We start from the raw sequence: 21,529 nt of genomic DNA, 5'->3' as shown, positions 1-21,529 counted from the left end.
CACTAAAGACTTAGGGGTAGGGTGTGCATGAAAGAATGAAAATTTGTAGAGCAATAGATATAATTTGTCAGCTTTTTTCAATATAGCCTGACAAAGTGAAGGAGTAGACCAACTGTCTTCACAGGCTGCAATAGCTTATCTAATATTGGACAGATAATCTTATTTTAAAACAGGATTGAGGTTTCCAGTGTGACTGATGGAATTGCAGTGCCATTGCCATTCTGTCCACAAGTTCGTGGACCTGTAAAGCATCATCAGAAGGATTTGAAACTGAAGCAACTCCAATATTTTCATCCAGGAAAGATTCATCATCAAGTTCTGGCTCCAACTCTTGATAGTCCACCTGAGCTGTAGGCTCCTCCTCTTCTTCCGAAAGAGTATCAGAAATTACAGTAGGAGAACGAACCTCTAAAACAGGAGAAGTCAACTGATCTGGGAATCTCGGAGATGAGGACTAAGATATTTTCTGACCCCTCATCGGAGAGGAGTTCTGACAAGAATTCAAAACATGCCTATACTGTCTATGTGAAGGCCAGTAGGGCCACCTAGCCCACAGTGGTATCTGCCAATCATGCCACTAACTAAACTCAGGCTCCATGTCATATCTAGAAAGACATGTTTTCTAGACACCAGACCTAGAAGTGTGTTCTTTCTCATGAGCATGGAAACTGGGAGGTATGTTGGTATACCTAACGTGAGATGATCCTTCCTCAGACTCTGGATACAACCTCAGATCCAATCGGATCAGACACAGATTACTGGAGAAACTACAAGACGTGACATGTGTAAAACTGAGAAGGGGAAACAAATGTATTGGTAGAGACACAGGGTGTGTTAGGGGGAGAAAGGGAGTTGTCTTATTATCTGTGAGAATTCATCCAGTCTCCTCCTTTTCTCTCTCTGGGAGATCTGAGGAGTATAACTAGTGGGAGCTTTCCTATTATCCCCCTAACTGATAGGGGAGAAATCATTTTTGTCCTTTGTAGATCTGCCAACAGATCTGACTTTGCATTTTATGGTGCTCTTGCGATATCACTGCAGAGACTGGGGCAGTTTGGATGGGTGATGTAGAAACAACTGTTGGCTCTGGAATGATCTTCAGGTCTGATGTGAACTTCAGGAGTGGTGGATGACTCTTAAGCAGGGATTTATCCTGAGCTAGAATCTATCTTAGTCTTTGATTTAGGATCCAATGTTCTCTGATTTGGATCTGATGGATACAAGAAGTGTCCTGAACGTGGTTTGGCCCTACTAACGGGAACCTTCTTGTCTCCCACAGTTTTTCTCGGAACCAAAGTAGAAGGATCTGAAGGCTTTTCCCGTGGTTTGGCTCTAATTTCTGAGACTGGCACCGATGAAGTCTGAGTGTGTTGAGATTGGATCCAATCATCTGCGAACTTACTGCACTGAGGTCTTGGATCCTGATCCTGATCCTGGGGCAGATACTGGAAACTTTTGAATAGTGCTCTTCATCTTCTTAGTCCTTGATGGGTCAGGAGCTGACACTGGCCTTTTCAACTTAGATACAGACTCTTTAGATGAGTTGTATCTGGGAGGCTTTGCAGCCAGAGCTTCTTGCAGCAATAAGGCTTGCAGCCTGTTCTAGAGCTCCTTCTAAGTTCTTGGGTAAATGTTCTGCAGATGGAGCACCTTGAAGGCGAGTGCTTTCTCCGAGGCATGCCACGCATCTGGTATGGGCATCTGACATCAGGAAGACTGCTGGACAAGACATGCATCTTTTGAAGCTAGGTCTCTTAGCTTTCAGAACCACCATGGAACTTACAGTCAGAACCGAAGGCTTAACTAACTATCCTAAGAATAAAAATCTAACCACTAACACTGACACTACACTAAGCTAAGGCACTGAGTTGTTTTAGAGAGAAGAATCCAGGTTAAATAGAACTGGAGAGTTTCACATCTGTCCGCTGTTGCAGCTGGAAATAACTGAGGGAGCACCGCGCCCCCCTTTTCTATAGCCCTGCCCTCAGAATGTTCAGGAACGCAGAGGGGAGGAGCAGGAGGGGCGTGTGTGCACACTAACAGGCACTGTTACGAGAAGGTTCCACTTTCTGAGCTGCACACACTAGCGCATCGCGTGAGTGGGAATGTGCAAAGGACACTTGAAGAAAAACCAGAATTTCCAAAGTGAAAGCAGACAAATGTCAGCATGTCATAGCAAAGTGAGCAGAAATAAATGGAAGCCGTTCCTAATTCAGTACTCTATATTATTTCTCATATTTGCAGTTAAAAGCCTATCTTAGGCATTTTACAAATGGAACAGGTACAAATTGCTAGAGCCTAGTTTGTCAGTAAAATTTAAGGCTCCATTGTGGGATCAGAGTACTCAACTAGTCCCAGTGATGTATACAACAAGTAATAATGTGAGTAAAGATAAGAATTCTAGCTCTTGGTACTGAAAGATGAATATATAAACTCACCTTTGATAAAGCTCCTGAAGGATGGAACTATTACTAGACTGGAGAGTCCTGTTGATCTCTAAGTGATCTAAAATGTAGGGAGGAATGGAATTACCCTCTTCCACGAGAAGGGCCAAATTAAAGAATCCCTAAAATACATAAAATATACAATTATATAGAAGAAAATACATGAATCTAAGGTCTGATCCTGCACCACTGAGCTCAATGGAAGTTTTATCACTGACTTCAGTGGGAGATAGATTGGGCTACTGATCAGCATGTCAATAATTACAATTGTTTTTTTACCTTTTTTACTTTAATACCATATGGTTCTGTGATCTTCACTGAATAAATGTGAGCACCTTATTTCCCCAAGATATGCTCATGTGAACGATACATTTACAAGAGCATCAGAAACAAGAAAACATTCCCCAGGCTAATTCTAGTTCATCTTAGTGTAATGTTGAGTGCCATTTTCTCAAACTAGCTCACCAAGGATCTAAGTTTTTCATCCCTAGATCCTGTCTAAATACCGCAACAATTGAAGAGCACATCACCACGACATGTCTTATACAAAGATTGAAAGCAGAAATGGACCATGTTCTGTTCCCAGTTAGTCCCCTCTCACGTAACCCTACTGACTTCAATGGACGTTGCAATTGTGCATCTGAGAGGAGAATTTAGCTCAAAATGGCTCGGGCTCAGATCCTGCAACTGCATCTGCTTGGGCAGATCTCTGCCTTCAGTAGGGCACTCCAGAGATACAAGGGTCTGTCTGTGTAGATGCAGTTGCAGGATGGAGCTTTGAAGTGTCGTTCCCATTTAAAACTGAAGACACATGTTTCTCTTTGCTTTCCATTTTAGCTGCTGTTGCAGACACTGGCAGCCTTTTGTTTAAAGATCCTCAGGGTGGGTCCCAACTCTGGTAACTGCTCAAATCACATGCAATAATTTTTCTGGTGTCCATGAGAGTTCCATATGCCTAGGGACAGCAGAATACTGAAGAACATCTGCTATGAGGATCTGAGAACAAAATGCTGCCCAGTGTTAAACTACTCATGTCTTTGGTACAATGTCTTGGAATATCTTGGCATTATGAGAGCACATATGCTGAAGTTTTTTGTTGTTCATGGGAACATACTGGGCCAAGTTCATCCCAGGAGTAACGCTTGGCTTTAAGGGAAGTGCACTAATATTATTAACTTGTATTACAGTAGCACCGAAAAGAGTAACAATAAACTAGACTCTTCGCCTTTAGCCCTGAAAACATCCCCCAGGCTAATTCTAGTTCATCTTCGTGTGAAAGAGCAAACTCGTGACTCAGATCATACTTTAAAATAAATGATACATTTATATCAGTAGGTGTGTTCACTGCATGGGTGTATCTTGACTATTTATAGCTTGTTCTTAGAACTGATATTTCAAGAAGGTATTTTTGTAACCGTGAAGATACCTGTGAATCTCCCTCTAATGCAGCTTGTGCATACATCTGCACTGACAACTCAAGGTCTTTAGAGTGGTTCTGGTAACCATAGTAATAGAAGTCTCCCATCTTCAAGTAAGCTGTGGAAGGTAACAGTAGCAGGGCATTAACAAATATTTGTATAGAGAGATATGAACTATTAATATATTTGAAGAATTTACTGAATTTTCCATTCAGAGCATTGTATTATGGATAATCATAGTTTCTCTCTGCTTAACATTGTGACCCTCTTTCTATGCCAAGCCCACCAACCTCTGAAAAAACACATTCTGAATGAAATTTCTCATGGTTCTTCTTCTGCCAGGCAATGCTCTTAGGAGGACATTTCAGGTTAATCAGGCAAGGCATTTTGAAGACACGAGTTTAATTAAAAATGGGTTTTCCTACTCTTGAAAAAATTTCTAAGAAGACTGTGCAGCGTAATCTCTACCACAAAACTAACAATAACCTCCAAACCCCCCAGATCTAGAAACTTCAAATTGTTTTATTCATTCAGCTTCATTAAAACTACTGGTGTCTAATAGTCTTTTGGGGGAAACACTGGGCTTAGCGGAGTTGTTAGCCCTGATCATGTGAACTGGCTTCAAACACTTCTGTTCTGTTTAGATGCTTATTCTGTACCCATCACTGTGGTAAATGAAAACCTCTCCAAAGTACAGAGCTGTGTTGTGCCTATGGAGAGAATTTCTCTAGGTCAGTTGTTCAAATCCTCCCCAAACACAGAGGAACTGAATGGCTAGAATTATCTTGGCACAGAGCCAAGTGATGCCTGGGATGGCTTTTAAGGACTCCTATCTCTGATATAGAATGGTGATGAAATGCTCCAGCAGAGGACATTTGGTCCAAGTGTGTGTGATCATTACAGTAGCCCATGCTGCAGAGTTTATAACCCCCCCAGGAGCCCGTGAGGCAGATTTTATGAGCTCTAGCATTCAGCTCTTGCAGAGTTTATAAATTTTCTGTGGGCTCAATCCCACTGCAGTCTATGGGAGTTTTGCCACTGACTTCAATCAGTGCAAGATTGAGCCCTATATTACTTACAAACAAAAACTTGTCTTTTTAACATTCATTCCAAAAGAGACATGAAATCTTGACTCCATTTAAGTCAAGGGATGTTTTGCAATTAATTTCACCCCAGAAGTCTGATGAACTTTAGATGCTTCTCTGGCATAAGACTGTGCTCACGAAGTCTGTAAGTTCTGTGAGCCAAATCACAGGATGTTACACACTCCATTAGAAAAACCTGTGGTGTTTGTAAGTTCCAATGGGTGAATCACTCTGGACTGAGTTGGGTACAGGTACCAACTGTGTGGTACTGGATTCAAATATTATGTTGTTTTTCTGTTTCATTGAATAGCTTGCATTATTATTATACTACACTTATAACAACAAAACATTGTCTCAGAATGAAATATAGCAATTGTATCAGTGTTTTTAAATACAGGATAAAATTTTCAAAAGCTTCTAACTGACTTAGGAGACTAAGCTTCATTGAAAGTCACAGATTGATTTTAAGTCCAGAAGCAACCAACGGCTCATCTATTCTGACCTCCTGCATAACACAGGCCATAGAATTTCTCCTAGTTACCCTGTATTGAGCCCAATAACGTGTGTTTTACTACAGCATAACTTCCAGAAAGGCATCGAGTCTTGATTTAAAGACCTCAAGAGATGAAGAATCCACCACCCTCCTAGGTAGTTTGTTCCAGTGGTCAGTCACCCTCACTATTACAAATGTGTTCCTTATTTCTGATTTGAATTTGTCTGACTTTTAACTTCCAGTCATTGGTTCTTGTTATGCTTTTCTCTTCTAGATTAAAAAGTCCTTTAGTAGCCATATATTCGCCCTGTGAAAGTATTTACACACCATAATTAAGTCATCTCTTCTTTTTGATAAGCTACACAGACTAAGCTCTTTAAGTGTCTCATTATAAAGCACTTTCATTAAGGGCATTTTTTCCAGCATGTGAATCAGTGACTTAGTCACTTCTGAAAACAAGACTTAGGCTCTTAAGTCACTCAGGTGCTTTTGAAAATGTTATTCACTAACTTAAAAAAAAATAGGAAATTCTCTGACAAACTGCATTAAGATACAGGTAAGCCTGCAAAGAGATATATATTTCTACTACTGAAATTCCTGTTGGAACACTGCAATTATAAAAGAAAAAGGTGTGAATGGCAGGAGTTTCTAATTTAAAGTTTCCTTTCTGAAAAGGCTGCTCTGCATATTTCTGGGGGACCAGTCCTGGGTCCCGTGGTCCAAGAACCAAGGAAGGGCAAAGGTAGCTTACAACCATTTTGCTGTCTACACTCAAATTGTGTCATATGCAAAAAGCTAGACCTCCCCATAATCCATCCCCTTTCTTTCCTTAATTTGCTCATTAGCATAAAAATTTCACACTGTATACACAGTTGTTACATTCTCATTGTAACTAATGATTAAAACTGAAATCCTATAATATCTGAATTAATAAAAAGTTTGCTATACATACCAAATGAGGGAGCATTGCTCTGAGATATGGAGAAATTATAGTATCGCCAAACACAATTAGTAGCTAAGTATCTTCTTGCTAGTTCCTGGAAAGAAAAAGAGTGGATCCATTTATATCACAGGAAAGTTATTAGTATTACAGTATCACTAATGATTTAAAAGGACCATGTATTATGAATAAATTTACTTACTGGTCTCTCTTCACAGATATGTGCTAAGTTTGTCTGTGACACTTCAATCCCAGCCTCTGCTGCTAAAACATAATACAGAAGAGCTTCATGCCTAAAACAGAGGACAGAAATAAAAAAAACCAAAAACTGAAATCATCAGGATTTCGCTATAGTTAGAACAACCAAATAAATTCTGAAACATTCGTTTGCCAAGCAGAATTTGTGAGCAAGGTTTAGAAAGAAATGATTGGATATTCCATGCAACAGCTACATCTACTGGCCACATTTGGTATAACAGAACAGAATTTGGTCTAGGGTGGTTTCAGCATCTTCTCTTCTGCTTTGAGGTAGAATCAGCTCCATGTAAGGTTCTTCTCTTTTAAAGTGCACCTGCAAGAATGTTTGGTGTGTAAGGCTGGATTATGATACTAAGTGAGATGGAGTGGCCTGTTTCAAGACATAATAACCCTTTTATAAATAACGTATTTAATGAGCTTCATCTCCGCAACCTGAAACAAACAAAAAAACACCGCACACACAGACCACATCACAACATGGACCTAACATTACATTTGCCAAATTTAACTTCTGCTTGTATGCTCAATCCCTTTTTCCTACACTTTGTCTATCTAGCTTGTAAACTCTTTGTTTGTGTGTGCATGTACACATGAACAGCATCTAGCACAATGGCACCTCAGTCCTGGCTGTGGCTTCCAGGCATTATTGCAATACAACTAATAAAAGTCACTGTCACATTTTCAATAACTGGCAGTTTACTGGTGACTGATCCTGAGGGCAGCTCCTGTTTCCTCTTCTCCTTCACTCATGAAGGCCAAGCCCTACCCAAGAAATCATGAGACTGGCTTTAAATATGGGGGGTGAATTTCATTTGCTTTCTGGTTTTAGAGACTCTAGGAGTCACATTTACAAGCCATTCTCTGCAACCATGAAGGCTAGAAACAGGTTTGTGGTCTTTTAAATGCAAACTAAGTTTCTCACATAATTGCAGGACTTCAGAGGCTTAAGCAAAGAGACCTAAAATAATAAAATAATTAATTACAATACCCTGATATTATCCAGTGTTCTTCATCAGCAGGTCTCAAAAGTGCCAAAGTGACAAAAGGAGGTCAGTATCATTATCCGCATTTTACAGATGGGGAAACTGAGGCACAGATGAACAAGTGAGTGTTGGCAGCACTGTATACCAGCTGCCCCATACAAATAAACAGGCTTTGCGCCTGTTTTCCTGCTGCTTCTATAGGATTTTAAAGCATCCTTTTCAGTGAAGAGTCTAAAGCCTTGTAGAAACAGCAGGGACAAGGAGAGTCAGCACCAAATGACTAGTCAGCTCTCCGTGCTCGACCCGCAAGTATTTTGAGGATTACCAGTGGCCACCGGATCAGTTAGAGATCTCTAGCATATGCAAAACATTTTGGTCAGCAAAACAGTATGTTAAGATTGGGACCCAATGTGTCTAGAAGCAAGCTGTAACAAACTCCCCGAGCAATGTCAGCACTAAATTCTGCAACAAACTGAAGTTTCCACCTCTGTGTGAGATGAATGGAGACAAATTAAAAACCAGAGGGTTTTAATGTGAGCTAAAGATGAGAACGATCAACACATCGAACAACGCAAGACTTCCATAACTAACACCAGTCTTTGCAAACGACAGTCCAAACATTCTGTGCTGTCTCAAATCTAAATGTATAGTGGTGGGAGATCAAGAGCCAGGTGGCCCTCCTGCAGAAACCAGCTTACAGCTCCTAGCTGTTGAGGGACTGACATCATAGCATCCCATTTTCAGCTATCTGCCCAGAACTCCCATTGATTTCAGTGGGAATGGCCTAGGGGTAATTGAGGATAGAATTGGGTGAACAGGGCCTATTTCACACAGGCATCTTTTCTAGCACCCTGTAAAATAATGGGTCTAAAATAGGGCATTGTTTAAAATAAACAATTAGGGCTGATTAAAGGTTTGCACATTAGAAAGTGCCACATAAAACTAAACTGTAGAGTGATTCCAATTTGCAGAACACAGGGGTCAAGTTGTCTGATTTGCATGAACACGCATTAGAAAGATAAACCCCCATATTTTAGGATATAAACCTTCTTCTAGGACTAACCACTGCTAGGGGCAGGATACTAGATGGACCACTGGCCTCATCAAGTATGACACTCCTTATGCTCTGGTGCCTGCATGCAGAAACTAAGACGCTTATGCCTGCAAATGAGCATGCATGCAAAAGTGGAGCACAAACTCAGAGGCTGCATTGAGACTCCATTGGCTGGCTTGTTGGACATTGTAACCTATTTAATTTTGGGGGAAACAAAAGCCAAAGCTCTTTATAATGAAGAACACAGCTAAGGTAATAGCATGTGTTTCTATGTTTTGGACGAAGCTTTGCTGTCAGTGTCAGCTTGTTGTACCAATGGCTGGGACAGAATAATGTGTAAAATAATGTGCCTAGGATTAGAGATACCAAGGTCTACAGTGCTGTGCATGACAAGGAGCATCTCAGCTCAGCAGTATGTGTTTGTCTTCCCTGCAGCCCACTGTAAGTTCTGGGTGCCTCCAGGCTTAGGTCTCTAGAGGAAATGTTAGACAAACTAAAAAAAATAGCGCTAACTGAAAAAACACACGATGAAGAGAGAATGAAATATGATGTGACAGTTTTGGCTGTTTGGTTTTTCGTCAGATTACTTCTCACAAGGCCCTAGCAAGGGCCCAGGGCAAAAGCAACTATTTTGCTGCCATTGTGCAGATGCAGCATAAATGTTGTTTTGTAAACTCCAGAATGACCTCCCAAAATACCAGCTCATCAGAGCTACATGAATATTTTGGAAATAATGTGCCAGACAAATCCACATGGACTGATTAAAAAAGTGTCTAATATGAAATCACAAAATTATACAACAGAAAGAAGGCAAAATAAAAAGAAAGCAAAATATTGTTTTGGGAGAAGAAGAGAATGTTACAGTTAAATGCCACAGGAAGTGCCATAAAATCCACCTGGAAACCATTAGGGAAACGTGGGCTATTGACAAAAAATTAAATATCATGGGATAAAAACATGAAATATGGGAAGAAATTTACCACAGAGAGAATTGAAGGAAACCTGCACAAGCAGGTGGCAACCAGCAGGTGCATTAAAATGATTGATATTAATGAACTATCTGCTACTATAAATGAACAAGATGTGGGGTAAAATTCTCAAAAGCACCTAAGTCACTTGGGAGCCTAAGTCTCATAGAGATTCCAGGAGACTTAGGTTCCTGAGTAGCTAAGTCACTTTTGATATTTTAAAAAGCAGCTAAGTATGTCTTGACTTTTTGATTCTAGGCTTTTTGTGACAGGCATTGTGTTTTCCTATGTCTTTACACTGCCTTGCACAATGGGATCCCAATTCTGATTGCTTTAACCCCTTTAATATAATACTAAGTTTTAATAGTGTTTTGTGGGAACACTGTTGACATCAATCCATCTGTCTGCATGAGTATGTACAGAGCATATGTTAGACATCTAAATCTCCATTTATAGATCCATTTCACCTGATTCCAGCAGTGCTGTTGAATGCCTAGCCCAGTGTCTGAGGGAGACTGGGTCATGGATGAGAACTAAGTGGCTGAAGCTCAATCCAGAAAAGATTGAGGTGATAGTGGTAGTTTGGGGGAAGCAAACAGATGATATGGCAAGGCTAATATCTGCCCCTTTGAAAGAGAGTGTTCACCCACCATTTGTGACTGTGTTTGCGCACTTTAGGGGTTGTGTTGGATTCCCATCTGCTGTTGGATGATCACATAACAGCTAAATAAATGAAGGAGGCCAGGTTTGAAAAAAAGCTACCCAAAATTATGCTTTGTCTACAGTTCAGTGAAAGACAACCTTTCTGTATGGTCCTGGTTTTGGTGTGTTTCATTTCAGTTGTATTTATTCTCATGTCTGGGAGACTTCCTGGGTGAAATCCCAGCTCCATTAAAGTAAACAGAAGTTTTGCTATTGACTTTAAGGGGTCATAATTTCACCCTGGGTGTATGTTGAGGAGATGTTACATTGTTTTACCACAAAAGTTTATAAAAATAAATCTCATACATAACAATGAATTAGTTTTCAGAGACAGTGCAGATCAAACTTACCAGGACAATTCCAAATAGGCATTGAGAGCCTTTCTGATTACATGTCCCAAGTAGCCATTTTTTTCTGCAATATGTTTTGCCCAGCTGTAAAAGAAGAAACGTGACAATAAATGAACATATTTCACACATCATAGTCCAGTGCTATTCATATTGGGGCCAATATGATTTTTGTCATTGACTTAAGCTGGTGCAGGATCAGCCTCTTTGTCATTAAAGGCATACATTTCTATCCTGCATTTAGCCCCCGATGCAGTAGTAATGTTGAAATGTCCTAAGGTAATATTTTATTTCTGTAACATTTTTAATGGACATTTTGGTACCGCATCAAAACAAAACTCCAGGTCAAATTCAACATATCAAAAAGTGGCAATGTATACACTGGTTATGAATTGGTCTCTATGCAGGTACAAGTGGCAAAGTAGTCTAACTTCTACTAATTCATAGCTTTTTAAGGCCAAAAGGGGCCATTAGATTACAGTGGTTCTCAACCTTTCCAGACTACTGTACCCCTTTGACGAGTCTGATTTGTCTTGTCTACCTTCACTTAAAGACTACTTGCTTACAAAATCAGATAAAAGAACAAATGTCGCAGCATATTATTACTGAAAAATAGCATACTTTCTCATTTGTACCATATCATTATAAAATAAATCGATTGGAATAAAAATATTGCACTTACATTTCAGTGTATAGTATACAGAGCAGTATAAACCAGTCATTGTCTGTATGAAATTTTAGTTTGTACTGACTTCGCTAGTGCTTTTTATGTAGCCTGTTGTAAAACTCGGTAATATCTAGATGAGTTGATGTACCCCCTGGAAGACCTCTGCGTACCCCAGGGATATACATACCCCTGGTTGAGAACCACTGCATTAGAACATCTAGTCTGACCTCCTGTATATCACAGGCCATAGAATTTCACCCAGTAATTCCTGCATGAAGACCACAGCTTCTGGTTGAACTAGTGCAGCGGTTCTCAAACTGTGAGTCGCCAGGGCTGGCGTTAGGTTTGCTGGGGCCCAGGGCCAAAGCCCAAACCTGAGCTCCACGGCCTGGGGCTGAAGCCTAAGCCTGAGACTTCAACCTTTAGTGGTGGGGCTGAGGGTTACAGGCCCCCAGCCTGGGGCTGAAGCCCTTGGGCTATGGCTATGGCGCCCCCCCTACCCATGGTGGTGGAGCTTGGGCTTTGGCTCTGGCCCCCCCACCCAGGGCAAGCTCAGGCTTCGATCCCCCCTCTGAGGGTCATGTCGTAATTTTTGTTGTCAGAAAGGGGTTGCGGTGCAATGAAGTGTGAGAACCCCTGAACTAGTGCACATCTTTGCATGGAATTCCCATTAGTATCCATGGAAGTTCCCTGCATAGATTTAGGGCAGCATATGGTCCTATAGTGTTGCTGATAAAATTACTTTTTCTTTTTGGAGAAAAATGATGCAATTGCTCCAGGTGCCAAGAAACTACAAGGCCTCTGTGGTATTGGAAAATGCAGGCCCACCTTTGTTACAAAGCTGTGAATTAGATATCCCTTGACAAACCAGTAGACGTGAATTTCATGTGAATAGTTTCATCAACCAAAAGACTTTCTGGGATAATGGGCGGCAACAACTTGAGTTTCAGATATGCAAAGCACCTGCAATTCTAGGAGGTAGCTGCAGGTGCTCAGCGTCTCTGAAAATGAAGGCTTAACTATTTCCTAAACATTAAGATATGCACACATTCAAGTGGAGCAAGTATTATTGCAATGCAACAGTTTCTCAAGAAGAAAGATGCAAATGTTTTGGATTGAGGAATCGAGAACCTGCCATAATTGAAATGATTTTTTTCCATGATCTGAATCATCATTGGTTTAAAAAAATAAGATTTTCCTTATAAAAAAGGGTTTCATTCCTTACATTACAGCTTTTTCTGGATCTCTAGCAAAGTTTTCCATATTTCCTGTGATGTAATACAGAGAACATCGTATGGTCCCTTCTACGTGTCCACCTTGGGCAGCTTTATAGAAGTACTCAGCAGCTAGTGTCTGCAAAGAAACAAGATAAAAATGGCAACCTCCTTGGGAATTACTATTTCCCTATATTTGCTTCATTTAAAAAATAAATAGATAGATAAATAATGGCAGCCTGGCTAATGAAACCAGTCAGTTTAATCACTTTCTGTGCAGATGGGTGAAATCAGTTTCTTTCTTCTACCGCCTTACCAGGTTAGGTTGGAAGTTCTTTAAAGCTGAAATTGTGGTAGCATGTTTATCAGGTAGATGAATATATAAAATGTACAACTGGCCTCTGGTGCCATACAGTGTGGCTTTGTTGACACTAGGGTGACCAGACGGCAAGCGTGGAAAATCGGGATGCGGGTGGGAGGGTAATAGGCGCCTATATAAGACAAAGCCCCAAGTATCGGGACTATCCCTATAAAATCGGGACATCTGGTCACCCTAGTTGACACTGACAAAAATGGACCAGTAAGTCACCATCAGTGATAGCAGCAGTGGAAGCTGGAGTGTAGAGAGAGGGTACAGGCATTTTAACCTCCAGGCTATCTAACCCTACATTAACCGTTAGTGGTAAAAACACTGCAGTCCTGTCTACATGACAGCTTCCAGTGTTGTTACAACTGGTGGTGAATTAGAGGAACTGTTTTTGCCAGTGTCACAGCCTGCTGGAACAAAGCTTGCTCTCTAGCATCTGAGAAATCATTTCCATGATTGGCAAGAATAGAGCGTCCAATCCTGGAGACCTTAGTGTGTGAGTAGTCCCAGTGACTTTCATGAACTACACATGAGTATGAGCTCCAGGATCAGGCCCATAATTTCCCAGGCATATGAAGCTAGTTTGTATAAGGCAATAGAGGCTCAGCAGGACAGGACAGAACTGCAGAAGGAGGGGGAACTGAGAGAGTATCCAGTTCTCATAATCAGTAAGTTTTATACAGTAGTTGTAATAAAGCAACAGCAACCACAACTAAACAATTTCTTTAATCCAGGAACTTCTAACTAGCAACATCTGCTGTAAAATGGAGATCCGGTATTTTTCTCAGGGGTCCCGGACTCTGGAACTAGCTTCCTCATTCGATCCAACAGAGCCTAGTTTTATTAACTTCCAGAGCACACAGCAGCACGTCTCTTTTCTCAGGCTTTTGGTGAATGAAGTAATACAGGACTATAGAGTGCTTTTACAGGGACTGTTATTAACTTGGAATTGTATTGTTACGGGCAGGCCATTATTATATACTACGTATTTTTGTCCCCTGGGTAGGAGAAATATGCTTGCCACCATTTGCTGGGTAGTTCTAGCTGCTGTTTGCAGCATATATGCTCATTGACTGAGGCACTAGACATGCACTCGAATGCTTCCATTAGCCTGAAGCATGAGGTTTGATAACTTTTATTTTAGCATTCTGAACTATAAACAATGTGATTGGTCATAAAATTATCCGTCAAAATAATGCTATCCTCCACTGGAAAAAGAACATTATTTTTTTTAATATATATACAATTAAGTCCTTAGGTCCTGGCTTAGAAAGACAAAAATAAAATATGTAGGTCTATGAGGGCCACATTAACTCAGACTTTGAAAGGGAAATTTAATTAAAATCTGTCTTGAACTGTTTTTTTTTTCACAACAATAGCAGCTTCGATATGAGTGCTGTGTAACTGCTCAAAAGTTCTAGCGCAGATTATGCAGCCCTTAATCACACAGGATAGTGCTCTGCTCCATGTAAAGTACCGTGGAAGTCAGTGGGGCTACTACTGAAGTCAAGAGCTATTCTACAGGAGTAATGAAGGCAGAATCTGGCCCTCAAGAAGGTATAAAACAACTTTTTAAACGGACTCCAAACTTGATTTTGTATGACATTTTTAATGGGACTTGTGTTTTACTCTTAAAGGGACAGTGGTACTCTTGAGGTAGAACTACACAGGTCAGAGGAATGCAAACACATCCGCAGCAGGCATGAAGCAGATTGTGATCCTATTACGCTAAGTAGTGCTGCATTCCAGAAGCAGTGCCCCTGACTTCAATGGGCCTTCGTACAAGAAAAGACTCAACTCACTGTGATCAAGGGTAGCAGAATATGCTCCCCTTAAGTAAACACAGAATCTTAAAGAATAAAGCCAATATTTGTAAACCAGACCTTGTAATAAGAAATCACACACTGACTATTTACTTACTCGATTTCTGCCAGGCACTCCTGGGTAAATCCCATCTAAATGCAGAGCACCCAGGTTATAGGATGCATCTGGATTGCCCATTTCTTCAGCTTTCAACCAGTATTTTGCTGCTTTTATGTAGTCTCTTTTAAAATTATGGTAATACCATCCCAAACCATTCACTGCCTGATGTAATCCCTGTGGATAAAGAAAAAAAAATGTCCTCAGACCACTCAGGTTCAGCTGTGCTTTGCCACATCTTCTCTAGTGTCAGGAGTTCTAGAAAGTTAATCTTTGTAGCTCTTTGGCATATGTTATCTAGACAGAGTTCTACCAAGCTGTAACCAAGAGGTTTGTGACTGCTGGAACCCTTAGGGTCCCCTTATTTTTCTCTGCTTTTCTTCTCTAAGGCCCTGTGTTGAATGAACTTCCAATGATGGGGATTTAACAATCTCCTGTGGAAATTGGTTTAACTTTGGAAGCTTAACTACTTTCCAGAAAGTTTTTTTTTCCTAAGCTAAATCTCCTTTGCTGTAGATTAAGCCCATTACTTCTTGTCCTACCTTCAGTGGACATGGGGAAGAATTGATCACCATCCTCTTCATAACAGCCCTCAACATATTTGAAGACTTATCAGGCCCCTATCATTCTTCTTTTCTCAAGACTAAACCATACCCAGTTTTTTTCACCTTTCCTCATAGGTCAGGTTTTCTAAACCTTCATTGTTTTTATTGATCTCCTCTGGACCTTCTCCAGTGTGACCCCATCTTTCCTAAAGTGTGGTGCCCACAGTTGGACACAGTACTCCAGCTGAGTACAATGACTTCCCGTGTCTTACATATGACACTCTTGTTAGTACACCCAGAATGATATTTTTTGCAGCTGCACCACATTGTTGACTCTCATTAAATTTGTGATCCACTATAACCCTGAGATCCTTTCCAGCAGTGATACTATCTAGCTAGTTACTTCCCATTTTATAGTTGTCCATTTGATTTTTTCCTTCCTAAGTGAAGGATTTTGCATTTCCCAACTTTGCATTTGTCTTTATTGAATTTAATCTTATTGATTTTAGACCAACTCTCTAATTTGTCAGTCATTTTTTGAATTAAATCTCCCTCGTGCGTGCAACCCCCCCAGCTTTGTCATCTCATCAAATTTTTTTATATACTCTCCTTCATTATTATCCTTTTTTTTAAAAATAATATTTAAATAGTACAGACAGAGACCACTATGGAGCCCCACTAGATATGTCCCCCCATTAGATAGCAAACCATTGACAACTGCTCTTTGAGTATGGTCTTTCAAACAGTTGTGCACCCATCTTACAGTGATTTCATCTAGACACTTCCCTAGTTTGTGAATGCCATGTGGGACTGTGCCAAAAGCCTTACTAAAATCAAGATATATCACATCTAATGCTTCCTCACTAAGTCAGTAACCCTGTCAAAGAAGGAAATTAGGTTGATTTGGCATGATTTGTTCTTGACAAATCCATTCTGGCTATTCCTTAAAATCCTATTATCTTCCAGACCCTTACAAATTAGTGGAACAAATTATTAAACAACTATCTTTTCGGGTATCAAGGTTAGGCTGACTGGTCTATAATTCCCTGGGTCCTTTTCGTTCCCCTTTTTAAAGATAGGTAGTTTTCCCTTTTCCAGTCTTCTGGGACCTCACCCATTCACCAGCTGTGATAATCAAGATAATTGATAATGATTCTGGGATTGCTTCAGCTAGTTCCTTAAGTATGCTAGGATGAATTTAATCAGGCCCTGCTGACTTGATACATCTATATATTCTTTAAATGTTCTTTTGATATTTTGGCTTGCATTCCTTACATTTGCTCTGAAAATAAATGGGAGACAATTAACATGAAAACTTCATGCTGTTTTTACAGAGTAGGGAGAGACGGTCAGTGCCACACAGGTCAATTTTAGGAAACACCATGTATGCCTCCCACAGCAGCTCAGGTTATGGCAGTGCTACACACTAACATTAAACCTCATCTTTGTCTCAGTAATTAGGCATCAAGAGAAGCTCATTATCCTGTGACAATGTTCTATTTTGTCAACATTAACTCTGTCTCCTTGCATAGCCTGGTCAACTGCAAGCATACGCAGTTCAAATTACTGTGCTAATAAGCATGCTCTTCACCACTTCCTTTTGATGCATGTTTAATAAGGGCTATGCCAAAAACAGTAGAATATATAGGATTAGAGCTATCTAAAGGACTCCAGGACAAGACAAGACATTTGCTTGTTATTCTAAACTTACATCTAGAACAATCTCTGTGACAATCGGGGTCCAGACACCCAAAAGGGAGAACTGGGGGTTTGAACCCCACAGAATAAACAATTGAATCAACTGGCTATATACTATGTTATTTTGTATTGATTAGGGCTGCCGATTAATCACAGTTAACTCACGCGATTAACTCAAAAAAATTAACAGTGTGATTAATCACAAATAAACCACAGTATACAAATTGAAATTTATTAAATATTTTTGATGTTTTTCTACATTTTCAAATACCGTATATACTTGATCATAAGCTGGTTTGTTTATAAGCTGACCCCGCCCCCCCCAAGATGGATAAGTAAAAATGGAACATTTTTATAACATATTCATAAGCTGACCCTATAATAAAGGGGTCAGAAAACTTTGACTCCCGGGCCATCAGGATAGGCTGCTGGTGGGCCGAGATGGTTTGTTTACCTTGAGCGTCTGCAGGCACGGAGGTAAACCTAAGTAAACAAAGTGTCCCAGCACGCCAGTTGCTTAGCCTGACGGGCCAGGACAGCAACTGGTGGGGAAATGTTTTTGGGGGGAGAAACTGGGAGTCAGGGGAGTAACCCCTGTGACTACCCCCCACATGACCCCACCCCTAGCCCAGGACCCCTCCACTCTCCCCATCCCATTCCTTCCTACCATTATTGGGGAGGGACAGGGGAGGATGTCTCTGGCCTGGCGGGAGCTGCTCTGGCAGGCTGGGCAGCGCGGCCACAGCCTGCTCCAGTGGGCCAGACCAGGCAGTGTGGCCGCAGCAGGCGGGGGGGAGAGCAGCGTGGCCAGAAGCGGAGAGACTCTGGCCCTGCCTCTTCCCTTCTGGCTCTGCTGCCCCTCCTCGCTCCCTCTGTTGGGGGGAATGGCTGTGTCCCGCCTCTCCCTCTTTATACCCATTTATAAGCCTACCCCCTTTTCTGGTGCTTCCCTTTTTTACTAAAAAAATTCGGCTTATGAAGGAGTATATACGGTATACCGATTTCAGTTACAACACAGAATTCAAAGTGTATAGTGCTCACTTTATATTTTTGCTTACAAATATTTGCACTTAAAAATGATAAACAAAAGTAGTATTTTTCAATTCACCTCATACAAATACTGTAATGCAATCTCTTTATCATGCAAGTGCAACTTCAAATGTAGTTTTTTTGTTAAATAACTTCACTCAAAAACAAAACAATGTAAAACTTTAGAGCCTACAAGTCAACTCAGTCCTACTTCTCATTCAGCCAATTGCAAAGAGAAACGAGTTAGTTTACATTTACAGGAGATAATGCTGAGGTTGCGTCTTTATGGTTATTTTCTGTGTAACTTGTATGTGTTTGCTTTTTCTTACTATTTCATCTTTGACTGTGATTTTTCTATTGTTTATTTTTTCTTTGTTTATTTCCATTGTTTATTTTTACCCTAATTTTTACTGTTGTGCAGTCTGGGTGGACTGGGCAGCCCCCAGTGAACTGATAACTGTGAGCAGGTTTCATTCTTTCAGGGGTGATGAACCAGAAGGGAAATATCCAAGTATCTGGTAGCTAAGAACTTGGGGGATGGATTTAGGGAGATGTGGGACCAGAAAGGCTGTTGAGGTCACCCTGCACAGGGTATCTAGGAAGCCAGGGTGAGACTTTATGCTTGTGGGCTGGCTCCTGGTGTTAAAGCTCTGAACCATAGCAGCATAACATTACAGCACCCACCGTCAGAAGGCAGGTGGTGACAGAACCCCTTCCTGGTCTGGGTGAGCCCCAAAATGTCACAATCACATTGTCAAATTTCTAGCTGTAAGAAGAGTTTTACATTGTTGGTGCTTTCAAAGGGACTCTGGAGGATTCTTTTTCTTTTCAAATTTCAAGTCAGACCTGGAATCCTTACTCATTAAAATCCAAAAGCAGAGCAACTATTCATTAATTATCTCATTTCTTTAGTGAAAATGTGCACTGGAATATATGGTTAAATAATAACATCCTGATTGTTGCTGAATTTGGTTATCTGCCATGTGCCAGTTGTCTGAAATTTGCTGCCAGAGCTGGACCTCCAGAAAACCCAAAGTTAGCAGGTATTGCACCATGCTGTGAAAGGCAATCTGTTTAGTCAGGCGTCTCTTGAAAAGGCATTTGAATAGTGTTTTATAGGGCTGGTTGAAATGCTGCTTTGAGTTTCTTTTTTATCTGGCAGTGGCTGATAATTAATTTGGAGATTGTCCATTTGGTGTCAATAGTTAGCAGTGGACTATGAGTGGTTTGAATAGTTATGGTTTTCAAGATCTAAATTTACCTGAAGCCTGGGAAATATAAATAAGGACATAAATATATATGTATCAGAGGGGTAGCCGTGTTAGTCTAGATCTGTAAAAGCAGCAAAGAGTCCTGTGGCACCTTATAGACTAACAGACGTTTTGGAGCATGAGCTTTCGTGGGTGAATACCCACTTCGTCGGATGCATCCGACGAAAGCTCATGCTCCAAAATGTCTGTTGGTCTATAAGGTGCCACAGGATTCTTTGCTGCTTTTATAAATATATATGAAGATGTGGAAATCACTAGGGGCCAGATCATGGCTGCACAGCGCCATAAGAGGGAGGGAGATCCCTTTTCCCCCATTATGCCCCCATGTGAGTTCCCTGGTCCAGTCACAGAGGAGTATGTAACCTCTGCACACCCATTGCTTCCCCCTGAGATGAGATGCATAAGGGCAGGGAGAAGGTGGAGTCTGTTCTCAGCTGCTCAGCACTCCAGCTAGTATTGTTGAGCTGGTGCAGGAGGTAATGATCTGAAGATGGTAAGAGATGGTAACAGCTTAGTACCCACCAGGTGTAATGGGTGTGAGGGAATGAATCCAGACTTTGAGTTACCATTCAGTCCCGGTGCAGCTACCCACCACCAATTACACAGAGCACATTGCAAAAGCACAGTCTGGCTCTCAACCCTTCTTTATTCTTCTCCTTTATACTGTATTATTACAAAGTTTGCTGGGCTGATTTTTCAAAGGTGAGGATCACCTCTATCTCCTATCAGCCTCAGTGAGATTAGTGGGCACACAACATCTCCAAGCATCAGGTGAGGTGGGGATTTCTGTATGACAATTGAACACAAAACTCGGTCTAGCAGAACAAGCACAGGAATTGGAGGTAAGAACACCTGAGTTCTAATCCTGAATTTGCTACTAACTCATTGTGTGACCTTTTATAAGTCACTTGGAGCAAAATTCAGCTTTTGTGTATGCAGGCACAATTCCATTTACTTCCGTGGAGTTACACCTGCTTACTCCAGAGTTCAATTAGATTTTGTGGGATTCAGTTTCTCCATTCAGGATAATAATGCTTTCCTAATTTATGATCAGGATGTTGGAAGGACTGATTAATATTCATACAGCATTAGGGTGATGTAAACTGCTACATAATAATTATTAATTATATTAATGTCAGTAATAACACTTCTTACTTATATAGCACAACAATAAATATTTACTATTATGAATATTTTACCTTGGATGCTGCTTTTTCCATCAGTTCTAAAGCAAGTCTTGTGTTCTTTTTCACACCATGACCCTAAATAACAAACATAATAAAATAAGTATATATAAGCAACCACTGTTTTGAAACAAATAATACATGCTAGTGAACATTCACAGCTAATAATTTTAAAAGCAAATTTAAAATTTTTGGATATTATAATTTGTTTTTTAATCTTAACATGTTAAAATGGGGGCCAGGGGTTGGGTGGGAAAGCTGTGTGACTCTGTAGGGCCCATTCACATTTAATATCCTAGTTTAACCTAATCTTAATTGAGCCTTGGAAAATTCCATTTTTCCAATTAACCTGGGTGAGTAACTTTTCTGATGGACAAGTGAAATATCCTTTTTCCCCATTTCTGTCAATTACTTTGGAAAAAAGAATAGCGAATAGCTTTTGTGCTTGGGCTGGTGAATTTTCATGACAATTTGGCCTGGGTCTCTGAATCTGATAGACCTGAACACATCCTGAAATAATTTTAGTAATTGGAAAAATATTGTAAGCAGAATCTCCTTGAAACCTACTTCTTCTAATGGGGCTCTCACTGCTAATTCTCTGTTGCTATAAACCACATTCCCTCACAAACTTTCTTAAAATGTAACCAACGTGAAATTCAAACTGCAACCAGCTTCTGTCTCATGCTCACTATGGATATCCACACACTGAAAGGCTGCTTCCTCCTCCTCTTTTCCTCTGCGATCTCTACCTGAACCCTTTCATATTTGTTGCTGTATTGTTTTGTGTGTTCTGTAATTATAGGGCCCTGTGATGGGGTACACAAACATGACACTGGCCAGGAAAGGGTTAACAAGCTGTTTGTAGACTCAGTCAGCTCTGCCTTGCTACACTGGCAAAAGGTATCAGGCTGGGAGGAAGGGGTTAAAAGGAGAAAGCTCAGC

The 21,529-nt window shown here is 40.6% G+C and overlaps 1 protein-coding gene across 2 annotated transcripts in view; it reads right to left on the bottom strand.

The window, feature by feature from the left end:
- SEL1L3 (SEL1L family member 3) overlaps positions 1-21,529 on the bottom strand; it is a 69,133-nt gene that overhangs the window by 9,625 nt on the left and 37,979 nt on the right. For both annotated transcript variants that reach the window (XM_039539404.1, XM_039539403.1), the window contains exons 14-21: positions 20,603-20,665; positions 14,861-15,037; positions 12,585-12,712; positions 10,696-10,779; positions 6,583-6,673; positions 6,393-6,477; positions 3,871-3,980; positions 2,439-2,566 (exon numbers count right to left, since the gene is read on the bottom strand). In XM_039539404.1, coding sequence (XP_039395338.1) covers positions 2,439-2,566; positions 3,871-3,980; positions 6,393-6,477; positions 6,583-6,673; positions 10,696-10,779; positions 12,585-12,712; positions 14,861-15,037; positions 20,603-20,665 — 866 coding nt within the window. The remainder of the gene's footprint in view (positions 1-2,438; positions 2,567-3,870; positions 3,981-6,392; positions 6,478-6,582; positions 6,674-10,695; positions 10,780-12,584; positions 12,713-14,860; positions 15,038-20,602; positions 20,666-21,529) is intronic.

The sequence above is a fragment of the Mauremys reevesii genome, linkage group 5 (assembly GCF_016161935.1).
Source record: "Mauremys reevesii isolate NIE-2019 linkage group 5, ASM1616193v1, whole genome shotgun sequence".
NCBI lineage: Eukaryota > Metazoa > Chordata > Testudines > Geoemydidae > Mauremys > Mauremys reevesii.
Note: the sequence above shows the minus strand (reverse complement) of the source record. Positions and strands in the feature narration are given on the sequence as shown.